The 12011-nt window shown below is 45.0% G+C and overlaps 1 protein-coding gene across 1 annotated transcript in view; it reads right to left on the minus strand.

The window, feature by feature from the left end:
• Positions 1–10280, minus strand: part of Sgpp2 (sphingosine-1-phosphate phosphatase 2) — a 113580-nt gene extending 103300 nt beyond the window's left edge. The window contains exon 1 of the mRNA XM_055616966.1: positions 10042–10280. Within this exon, the coding sequence (XP_055472941.1) occupies positions 10042–10209 (168 nt within the window). The 5' untranslated portion in view covers positions 10210–10280. The remainder of the gene's footprint in view (positions 1–10041) is intronic.
• Between the last annotated feature and the right edge of the window lie 1731 nt (positions 10281–12011).

Here is a 12011-nt window from a genome sequence, read left to right on the forward strand (position 1 = left end):
AAGAAGAAGAAGAAGAAGAAGAAGAAGAAGAAGAAGAAGAAGAAGAAGAAGAAGCAGCAGCAAAGGATTCCATAGCAACTACACACCACTCTATAAAGTGGGGTTGGAGAGATGGCTCAGCAGTTAAGAACAGTTGCTGCTCTTGCAGAGAACTGGGGTTCAGTTCCCAGCAACCACATGGTGGCACAACCACCTGTAATCCAGGTCCAGGGAATCCAATAAAGTCTTTTGACCCCCCGGGGCACATGACGCACATACAGACACACAGGTGCACACACTTATGCACAAACTCTAAATAAATAAATCTTTATTTGTTATTCTACTAAAGACATTTACATGACCGGGGAAAGAGAATTTAGTAAGAACTATGGCTGCTGATCTGTTGACCTGGAACCAAAATTTATAACTGAGAGAAGACAATGGTGAGGTTAGGTTGTCCTCCTATCCAGGTAGCTGTAATCAATAGTTTCCCGCATGGATACGCATAGGATTCCATATTGCGAATACAAAGACTATGTTTGTTTGCTTGCTTGTTTGTTTGCTTTGTTTGTGCAGGGCCTGAGCACACTGTCTTGGTCTCTGAGTTCACATGAGCCTCTATCGTGTTGAGTTAGAGGGCCTTGTTTTCTTGGTGTCCTCCATCCTCTCTAGTTCTTAGATTCTTTCTGCCACCTCGTCCACAAGGTTCCCTGAACCCTTAGGGAACGGATTTGATACATACATTTGCACAGATTTAAAAAAACAAATAATCTTGAAAAAAATCTATACTAGTGGCAAGGACCAACACGTTTTGGCTGCACAGGGAGATCCCTTCCTGCAGATGACTCCCTACAAAAGCAAGAGGTCGGTGGTTACACGGCAGTTCCCTTTCCACAAGTCCCCCAGACTCAGCAGCTTCCACTGAGTTCCCATCTCCACTCTGAGCTTGTCCTTCTGTTCTTCCCATTACTAGTGCTCTGTTCTGCTCCTGGGCACCTGCTTTCCTATTGCCTTTCCAGCCCTATGCTTTCTGTTGAATGGCATCTCCTCTCTTCCCCAAAGTTTATCAACAAACTCTCCTTAAGTCCTTGCATCTGGGTTTTGTGCTCTGTCTCCCTCAGGTGAGCAGAGGGATTTAAACCACACCTCCATTAGTAGTCAGATGAACTTTATTAGTTAGTACCCAACAGGTGGATCCCAGATGGATGAAGCCCAGTCCAGACCATTTCATAAGATGCTGTCCAGCCCACAAGCTCAATGACTTGATCCTTAGCCAATTAGCACATAGCTATAATGATAGCCCCACGATCTGCAATATGATGACCTACATCTTAAGAAGCCATTTGTATGAGAAAGACAACCTACCACGAAGAACCCCAAACAGACATTAAGGTCGGCTTTCACTAGTACCGTATGCACCGCGGTTTGCATCCTACAATTTTGTCTAAAAGGCTTTTGCACCAACTCTCTTAATTCCCAGGTGAGCATTACTGTATATCACATATCCTCCTTCACGGAGACACCATAAAGTTCCTTCTAAAACTGTTGTTCTTCGTCACCGGTTCTAATTAACCTGAGGAGTGAAACTGATTCACCATCCTCATGTCCTTAGGGTGAAGTCCAGAAACATTAAGGCTTTAGCCTTAGCCTTTAGCCCAACATGCCTTTAGCCCAATATGCCAATCAGAATGGCCACACCAAGCTTTTTTAATGCAGCAGTGCTTGAGACTTTTCATTCACTCTTTCAAATCCACCCTCCATTTTTCTCCAGAGAAACTCAGCTTTATAAATGGGGTCAACTAGGTTCTCAATATCCCTGAATATTCTAATGGAACCTGGTCAAAAGGGTGTACTGGCGGGGTATGATAAACGGGGTACATGGAGTATGAGCTCAATGTGTATTTTCCTCAGCGTTTGCCTTGCTGTGTGTGATTACCTCTCTCTACAAAGTCAGTGTGAGTTTGTGTGTATGTGTGTGTTTGTCTGTGTGTCTGTGGGTCTTTCTGGGAATCAAATACAACACTTATATGTTTAGTAAGGCCCCAAATTATTACCTACCTCTTCAGGCCACAGTTCTCTGCTCAGGGCCTCAGCTTCTATCAGGGACCTGCCTTTCAGCTCAGCTGCTGTTTCATCAGGTGTTACCAAAACCCCTGTCTCTCCCCTTTCACACTGAGGTTGAATTTTTATTAAATGATTTACTCCTTTTTATGTGCATTGCTGTCTTGCGTGTGTGTGTGTGTGTGTGTGTCTGTGAGGGTATTAAAACTCTTGGAGCTGGATTATAGAGAGTTGTGAGCTCTGGATGCTGGAAATTGATCTAGGGTCCTCTGGAAGAGTAGCCAGTGCTCTGAACCACTGAGCCATCTTGCTAGCCTGAGGCTGATGTTTTAAATTACTTCATTTTCTCTGATTTTTTTCTTCCCCTGCCAACGTATTTATAAAGGATTCCCTGTTTCAATTCCTTTCAATTAGCCTCCCATGTATTGAATCTTAAATAGACTTTATTTTTAGAGCAGCTTTAAATTTATTTTAAAAATTAGGACCATAGTGTGGCTACATCTTCCCATACATTCTACTGCCAATCTACACTGGTACTGAGGCTTTAAATTAGTATTGTAATTTGTTTCAAAATGATACATTATAATTAACTGAAGTCCATCCTTTATACAAACTCTTAGTTTTCACCTAAGGTCTATTTTTCTCTCCCATGGTCTCATTCAGGGATTGTTATGTCCAGTCATGTTTCCAGTCATCAGGCTCCTCTTGCCTATGACTATTACTCATTTCTTGTTTTTGATGACCTCCACAGTTTTGTAGAATATCAGTCAGGATGTGCAGCCTGACAGTTTCTATGTGTTAGGTTCTGTCATTTACATATCCATCAAGAGTATACGTTGCCAATATGACTTTCATTATTGGTGCTGACTTTGATCACCTGGCTAAAATACTGTCTTCTATTTCTACACTCTCTTTTTTTCGTATTATATTTTCTGCAAGCCCCTATGTACAGCCCATATTTAAAAGACAGGAGGGTGTAAGTTTGAGGCAATAGTTCAATGTAAAAGTAACTTTTATTTCCCTGATGCAATTGTCTTCTTTATAGCTTCCTGCTGCTCTCTGCTAACCAAGGCCTAATCCTGGAAGCTTGTAGCCTCTGTACAATATAATCTAGGCCTAAAATGATTTCAGCCTCTGAGACTTACTGTTACATAAGTTTACCCATTCTAGCTCTTTTGGATCTCTGGCTGGCTGGTTCAACTCAGTTGTACTGGCTCAAACTCCTCTCCAAGCTGACTGATTCAGACTGGCTTCTTTCAGCTTCCGACTGAATTGCTCTGCTTGGCCGTAAACTAACTCTCGAAATCTGTTCTACCTTCTGGCTCCTTCTCTGGCTCATTCTGTCTTCACCTGTGTCTAGCTTGTTCTCTCCTCAACCTGTCTCTGTAAAACTCTCCTGGTAAAACTGTTTCTGCATTCCACAAACTGAACTGCCACAAACTCAACTCCCCTGCACTGTGTCTCAACTGAACCTTTTTTTCAAACGTGGGTACTGGCTTTTATCATCTAACTTTACCTTCACCATTTGATGGTGAAGGTAACAGTGTATACTTGTGCGCACACACACACAGGCGCACACACACACACACAAACAAAAAAATAAATTCTGGCAGGAAAAATGTAACTCAGCAGTTGAACGTTTGCTTAGTATACTGAGTTTTTACTTCAGCACTGAAAAAAAAAATTAAAGATGTAAAGCACAAACAGCCATGTTTTATCTCCCTAAATGAAGAGTAGAGCTCTTGTGATTTTTTTCTTAATTGAACTAAAATATTCAGACGACTTATTGCCTTAACTGTCTTTAGGTGTTTCAATTACCCCTTTTAGGTAGGATAGTCTTCTTCCAGTTGTAATCTGTTCTCATGTTAATCTCGTCATCATCCACCCAAAGTGACACGTGTCAAGTTTTAGCTCTCGAGGAGCTCCAAATAAGTGAGTTTCTCTTATTTGTATCTATTTTACCTATTGTCTTTAAGCCTTAACATGAGACATCAAGGTCTCTGCTAGGGAACCAAGTTCTACCTACACCTGTCTCCTGAATTCATTCCTTTTTTTTTTTTTTTTTAATGATTTATTTCAGGTACATGGGTGTTTTGCCTTCATGCAATGTCTGTGCACCAAGTACTCATGCCTGGTGATCATGGAGGCCAGAAGAGGATGTTGACTACCCTGGAACTGAAGCTACAGAGAGCTGTGAGCTGCTGTGTGGGTACTGAGAATCAAATCTAGGTCTTCTGGAAAGGCAGCCAGTGCCCTAACAGCTGAGCCATCTCTCCAGCCCTGCATTCATTTTTCCATTCTAATTTTTTCATGTTGCCACCTTTATTTGATCTCTCCAAGGGCCAGGGCCTAAATCAATTTGTCTTTGTGCCTCTGAGATAGATGAGTGTCCCAGAAACATAGCGGCTGATCAATAGTTAGGAACGAGGGAAGCAAAGAGGAGATACAAGAGCCCTATTTATTCCAAGGAGGCAAGAACTCATTAATTGCATCACCTTGGCAAGGAGTGGGAAGTGTGTGCTCATGCTTGTTCACCCTGTTACACCCTGCCTCTGAGATCATTCATAAAATCTATAAAAAGTCATAACATATACCTTTGATCTTTCATGCCCCGCCTGGACATTTAAATTAGGAGACTACAAGTGGTAGGTTGAAATACATTTATATAAAGATGCTGTTGTTTCTACTGTAAAAACTGGCAATGATCTTAAGGCCCAGCAATAGAGCAATGAAATTCCCATGTGATGGAGTAACAAGAAACCATTAAATATCAGGATGAACTTTGTTTGAGCAATTGTTATTGGGCAGTACAAGGACATGGGTAAATTTTTCCTTCATGGTTTCTCAAACTCTCGCCTCTGAGCAATGATAACATCTATAACTAGAAGGAAAAAGAAATCATCAAACCTATATTTTCAAAGCGGTGCATTTAACCTTTCAAACCTGAGCATTCCAAAAAGGATAATCAAAACTTGAAGTTTGACCTGTTGGCCAGGTCAGCTGCAATGAAGTCAAAATGTCACAGCTGTCATGACCACTGCCGGACTCATTTCTGCCCCTATACTGAACATCCTAAGGGTGTGTGTCCCAGGAAAAGGGAATTCCAAGCTTTCCAGTCACTTAGACACTCAGAGCCAGCTCTAGATGTTATTTTGCTTGTTTGACTCACTTTTTAAAAGTTCAGTTCCTTCAAGTGACTATAATGTACAGCCACTTAGCAAAACACAATTCTGTTCAACTCTGCTTTTGTGCAAAAGAGACAAAAGAGGCTCAGAGAAGTCCAAATGACAGAGAAGAAAGAGCCAGGTCCCAGTCTTCTGACCCCCAGGAGGTTAGCAAATCACTGATCCAATGAAGGTGTTATGCAGAGTTACAGGTGGCTTAGTGGGCCTCAAAAGCGTGAAGAGAGAAAACAGAAGTACAAAGACTGCTTAAACAATCTATCTTTCCCCGTGTGCTTTATAACAGAAGCTTTATTGTTTTGCATCTTGCAAAATTCATTCATTCAAAAATACTATAATATACCCACAATACAAACAGTACTGAAAAGAAAACAAGGATGCAAGAATGGTCTAAATGAGAACTGCACCACTTAGACTACAGGATTTGAATAATTAGTCCCCAGCTGGTGCTTGGGGAAGCTTAGAATGAGAGGTCTTGCTGAAGAATGTACAGGGGGGGGGGGGGCTTTGAGCTTTTAAAGCCTCGAATCTTACTGCCAGTTTACTCTCTGCTTGAAGACATGAGCTCTCAGCTACCTGCTCCTGCAGAGCCTAGAACTTGCTGCCATGCTTCCCTGACATGATGAACTCTTCTCCCCCTGGAACCGTAAACCCAAATCAACTTTTTCTTCCATATTTGCCATGGTCATGGTGTTTTGTCACAGCAACCAAAAAATAACCATTATATGAAAAATAACCAAAAAAAAAAAAAAAAAAAAAAAAAAAAAAAAAAAAAAAAAAAAAAAAGAAAGAAAAGAATGGTCTTTCTGAAACTTAGTTGTGTGGATCTGAGCTTCACTACAGGACATGCATCCTCTTCGTTGGTGAAATTTTTGTTTTAAAAATCAAGAAGTGTGAGTTATTTTTATCTTCTCATTTATTTTGCTTGCAGGGATTCTTGCTCATCAGAAATGATGATGGCGGCATCCTTTCACCTTTGACCTTTTTAAACTGTGATATTATTTTATTTTTTAATTCCGAGCTCACTTTCAGGTTTTAAAAACCCACCAATACCTGAGCTTTGCTCCAAGATTAGGCTACAAAATGCCACCAATCCCAGGCCACCCTGAAAAACTTCACCCCCCAAGAAACTCTACATAAGTTTAGAAACTTTATATAAGTCTGAATGTCTCCCATTCAGTTCTCTGATGCTTCTCCTCTCTCCTTCTTGCTTCTGTCAGAGGCAGCCACCTTTTTGTCTTTCCCAGTAACTCTCATGTGAGGTTTGTTGTGTAGTGGGACTGTGTGGCATTCCTTGGCTCCCAACTACCAAGAACTCTTTCCCCTCAGAGCTGTAACACTTACAGTAATAGTTTACAATATGCTAATAGTCTCTTCTACATTATTTTTATTTTGTATGTTTTTATTAATCAGCAAATGCTTTAAATATCATTATGATGTCTTGTAGCTAAGATTTTTGTTTTTGGTTGGTTGGTTTTGGTTTTTAGGAACAGGGTTTCTCTGTGCAGCCCTGGCTGTCCTGGAACTCATTCTGTAGATCAGGCCAGCCTGGAACTCAGAGATCCACCTGCCTCTGCCTCCCACGTGCTAGGATTAAAGGTGTGTGCCACCATCAGGCAGCTTGAAATAAAGAATTTTCAACACAACCTATATTTTATTCCTCCCTGACCAAATTTTAGACTGTGTGAGCAGTTGTCCAAAAGTATTTATTGAGCACAGTGATGTTTGGAAAGTTCATGCCCAGTCCAACATAATGATGAAGAAAGGCTATGCAAAGCCTAAACACAACTATATTGGGCAAGCGATGATGTCAGAAATCAAAACACCATTGAATCAAAGGTTGGCTTCACCTCAGAACAAATAAATACAGTTCTCTTCTGGCCTCTGCCTCCCTACCCAGTCCTAGGATCCTTGCTTAGAGCAGCAAACTACTTAATAGGCCACTGAAGAATGGCCTCCAATGGTTAACCCTGCAAACTTGTTACATTGTCAGCTGGTAGTACCTCCCTCTCTCTCATTTCTACCCTGTTTAGCCAGGTATGATACTTCACACCTTCTCAAAAAGGCACATACATGAAAGCCCTGGAATTTCTGCCCTAGAAGCTTCAACTTCAGACTTCGGAATGAAAAGATCTGGCTTCCCGAAACTGTGCAGTTATCTCAGGAGTTCTCGACCCTGGGAACTCAGACCTACTGGGCAATGTCTAAGGCCCTATCCATTTTTTTTTTTTCAATGATAGCTTCACGAAAGCCAAGCCACACCCTAGCTCGTAAAAGATATAGTTAATCTTTAACCCAAAAGTGTGTGGTATTAGGGGAATTTGCAGCAGTCTTTATCCATTTCCTTACATGTCCAGTGTTAAGAATTAAAATAAACACAGAAAAATGCAGAAGATGAATTAGATTCATTGAGACCTAAAGTAACTCCTAAAGTAAAGAGGGAATTAACTTCTCAGCTGTTTGAATAATCCTATATGAATGTCCCAGGGCTGTCTTCTAGGCTACATGGGGGAAAAAAAAATCATTTGATATTTTAATTTGATCTTTAGTAGTCTCTGTTTAAAATCTTAAAAGCTATTGATCTTTGTATTGATATCTATGCTTACATAGCCACAAAATTCACAGAGCTTGAAGAGGGTGAAAATCCAGGAGAAGAAAATGAGCAGAACAAACAAAGCTCCTGAGTTGCTTTGTTTTAGCCTTCAGGAGGAGGCTGGCATCATCAGATCCCCCCCATACGAAGGCAGTTAGACAGTCCATTCTGCAATCAACAAACCCCAAGACGCAGGGAGAACTCACAGAACCAGAGAGAACCTGAAATCAGCCAGGGGCATATTGAGAAGCTTGCCTTTGAATGCTGAAGGGTGTCTGATTTGATGGTACACACCCAAAACCTTGGCCTTGGGAGGCCGAGGCAAAAGAGACTATTTGTAGGCCATCCTGGGCTACACAGTGAAGCTGTCTTTTGGATTTATTTATTTATGTATTTATTTTACTGAAAGGCTGTTCAGCCTCCATCCGGTTTGTAAAAGCCAAGGGAGAAACAGGGTTTTCTTTTGAGTTTTCCCAATTGCCACCTTAAAGCCCTGTGAGTTATCTGTGGGCAGGAATGCAATTTATTCTCTAGGGAAACTTCCCATGTATTTGTTAAGGATTAACCTTCCCAAGTCTTTTAAAACAAACCTTTTTAAAAACACTCACGAGCCCTTCCCTTATCAAAAGGTCTTGAATTAATTATTTTTTTCCTCCTGTTATAGCCACTTCAGGGATTTATGATCCTGAACTTTTAGTTTTCTTTTATTTCGTGGACTTTAGTATTCTAAGTTTGTGGTGTGGGCTGGGAACTAGAACCCAACTCCTTGATTTCCCCAAACCATCTGGGCACTCCAAGAAACAAGAAACCTGCTCAGCTTTGGGTTTTGTTTGAAGGGGGGTTAGGGGGTATGGGGGTGAAGAAAAGAAACAGTCCTTAGAATGTGCAATCAAGTTATGGGGGTGGTATAAAACACTTTAAGAAACACTAGTGGAAAAGTTCATCCCTGGCTTCCTGAATTAGGAAGAGCAGAAACGGGGGAGAGGAGTTCCATAGAGAGGGGCCCATGCTGGGCCGGTCCTGAGTCTAAGCAGGGTGCCCGTGCAGGAAATGCCTCCTTTGGGGGTGGGGCATTGGTCTTATGCGTTGCCTGTATGGACTTCTGAGACAAGGTACTACGTGAATTAGCCTAAAAACTGCCAGCATGCCATATAGCACAAGGAAGAAACCACAAAGTGAAAATATCATAAAGAAGAATTTCTCCAGCTGAGAACATCGACCAGCCCACTGCCACCTTTGCAAATTAATTCTGCAACTCAATGCTTCTAGTATTCTATCCTACACAAGAGCCAGGATCTTAACTAGTTATCTATACATAAGAACATGTCAACTTCCAGTCGTCAGACTCTTTCAGGAAGGACGAAACACAAAAGAAGAGGAGGAAGAGGAGGAAGAGGAGGGGAGGAGGGAGAGGGGAAGAGAAAGAGGAAGAAGAAAAAGAAAAAGAATTGCTTATGTCCCGGCTTGCTATTTTCTGCCTAGCCAAGGGAAAGGGCAGCTGCTGGTGGCACCCAGAGGGGACAAGCTCTCTGCCATCTGCCGCCTGCCTAGCCCTGTGCGCTGCCTAACGCAAAGCTGCGGCAGAGTTGTGTAACCTTTCTTGGGATGCAAAGCACTTAGCGAAAGGCCCCGAAGACCAGTCATGAAAGACCAGCCAGGGACCCCAAGACTAGGGTATGTCGGGAGGGAGACCGGTGATGGTTCCCCATCCCTGAGGGTAGCTGGGGGTTGGGATGTAGATCTCAGAGAAGATCAGAGTCCGTGCTGCAGCAAAGCAAACCGCACGCCTCCGGAGTCTGTACCGAGCAGGAAGGGGATGCGGCAGCAACCTAGGGACTCCTAGGAGAGTTCTCAGGCTGTGTCCCAGCAAAGTGCCAAGGACATCCTCGCTCCTTTTATTCCAGTTACGTAACACTCTTATCACTTCGGGCAGAATCTATCGAAAGACGGACTTACTCATCAAAGTAATTAAAGTAGAAAGTCTCTGCACAGAGGCATGCAAAGGCTCCGGGTGTTAGCTGAAAAGACTTGGCTGCCACCTGCAGCGAGAGGGTGGCCTCGGGTGACTGTCCTCTCCCCCCACCCCCAGGACTGTACCCTCCCTAGGGTGGAAGCCGGGTGGCGGCGGCTGGCGCCAGCATGTCCCCATCCCAGAGTGGCCCGGACCCGCAGGCACGCAGGCGGCCGTCGCCCTCCTCCCCACCGCAGACACCTGCCCGCGGTTACCTGCGGGTTGGCGGAAAGATGCGCGACCTCGGGGACCCGCGTTGCGCTCTCCGAGGGGCCCTCGTCGTCCTCCCGAGGGTTGTCCTCCCGCGCCGGGAAGAGCCCGCAGCGGCGCTGGAAGCGAGCCACGAGCTGTGAATCCTGCAGGCTCCGCAGCAGCGCGGCCATGGTGAGCTGCGACCCCGCTCCCCTGACCCGCAGCCACGCGCGTCCGCGTCCTCGGCGTGCGCCCTGGCCTAGCTCTCTGCAGCCCTGTGCTCCCGGCGCTGGGCGGGCGGGGCGCCGCGCCAGCTAACAGGTGCACCGCCCGGGTCCTAGCGCCCGCCCAGCACGCGGGGACGCCCAGGTGTTCACCTTCACCTTGCGCGCGATCTCACCCCTCTTCCTAACCAACCTGCCTCCCCGGGGGCGCGCTTGCAACTGCGTGGAGTCCATGCGCTTGACCCGCGCGCGGACCCCACTCAGTCACTGACTTCGGTGTGCACCTGTCCAGCGCACCTTTCGGAACGCTGCCTGGAAGCTGTGTGACCACCTTCTTTCAAACCTTGAACCCAAGGTGAAGCTGGTCCCCACTACACACACGTGCCCCGCATCCCAGCTCCTTGCCCCATCTTTGTCTGGTTTCTAGCAAAACTATTTCCCGGAAAGTCTGGCTCCTGGGGAGAATTTCCAGCGCTTGCCAAAGTCGGCTTGATGCAATGTTTCTTCCTTCTCAGAGGCCAGTCACCTCTTCCTCCTCAGAGGCCTCCTCCCTTTCTTTCTACCTCTCCCTCCCTTCCTCTTCCCTTCCCCTTTTGGCCTTGGGAACAAAGTGTTGAGCACCCACAAGGCACCCTAGTGCCTGCCTTGGAACATCAAAGGAAACCACCTGCAGATGGGTTTTCCTGGGCCCTCCTAACCCTCCCTTCCGGGTTTCTGAGATGCTAAGATGACCTCTGCACCTCCTCTGTGGGAGTGAGCAGCAATAGTTACACGGTGGCTGGCCTGCAGCAAAACTATAATCCATTCTTCAGTTGGGAGAAGGCCGCAAGGGTTTCCTGGCTGCCCTTCTGAAACCTATTTGCCTGGATAAATAACGGTGAATCCACACCTCCCACCACCTTGCTCATCCAATTTTCCTTCTAGGCTGGGGTGGGGGGGTGGGGGGGTGTCTTTGGTTCCTGTTGCCCAAGGCTGATGTCTCCTTTCAGCCCTGCTTTCTGCCTCCCTTGCTCCTTAGTCGTACCTGGAGGGCATGGCCAAGGTAGCTAAGACAGCAGTGACTTCTAAGAAGTCACAGCCCTGTGACTTCACACCTAGTCATGAGTGGAGGAGGAGGAGGTAGTAGCTCCCTTCCTCCCCAGTACTGCCTGCTGTCATTTATAGAGCCAAAACCCCGAGGTTTGGTGTTAACAGCCGGCATTCCAGTGGCTCCCAGCCTGTGTCTCCTAACATGTGTTGCTCCAATCTTTCTTCCAGTTAAGAAAAGAAAAAAAAGCATAAAATAATGCAACATTGTGCTACCATATTAGGTTTCAGGTGCAGCCTTTTGTCTCTGACTCAGGTTTTCAGTGGTTCATAAGACCTGAGATCAGTCACTGAGTGGTGCTTTTTTTTTTTTTTCCTTTTTCTCCTTCTATGACGAAACAGTCTTCAGATGCTCTCCAAGAGGCATCGAGAGCCAGTTCCAGCATGTGTCCTGTGTTGTGTGTCCTGCCCTGCACCCTATGTCTTCTTCCTTTGAGGCAGGTTCTCTCACAGAACCTGGAGCTGGGTTGCAAACACCACATACAGTCTCAGGGCCCCCATGCTTTCAGGGGAGTGTCCTTAGACACTGAGCCATCTCTCTGGCCCTTTGTATTATGTGTTTTAAAGACTCTGTTATGTTAGCCCAGTCTGGCTTCAGATTCTCAAATCCAAGCCACCTGCCTCTGCCTGGCAAGTGCTGGATTACAGGCATGTACAGACAGTGCATGTGCAGACAGCGACAA

The sequence above is a fragment of the Psammomys obesus genome, unplaced genomic scaffold, assembly GCF_907164565.1.
Source record: "Psammomys obesus unplaced genomic scaffold, mPsaObe1.curated_primary_1811, whole genome shotgun sequence".
Taxonomy (NCBI): Eukaryota; Metazoa; Chordata; class Mammalia; order Rodentia; family Muridae; genus Psammomys; species Psammomys obesus.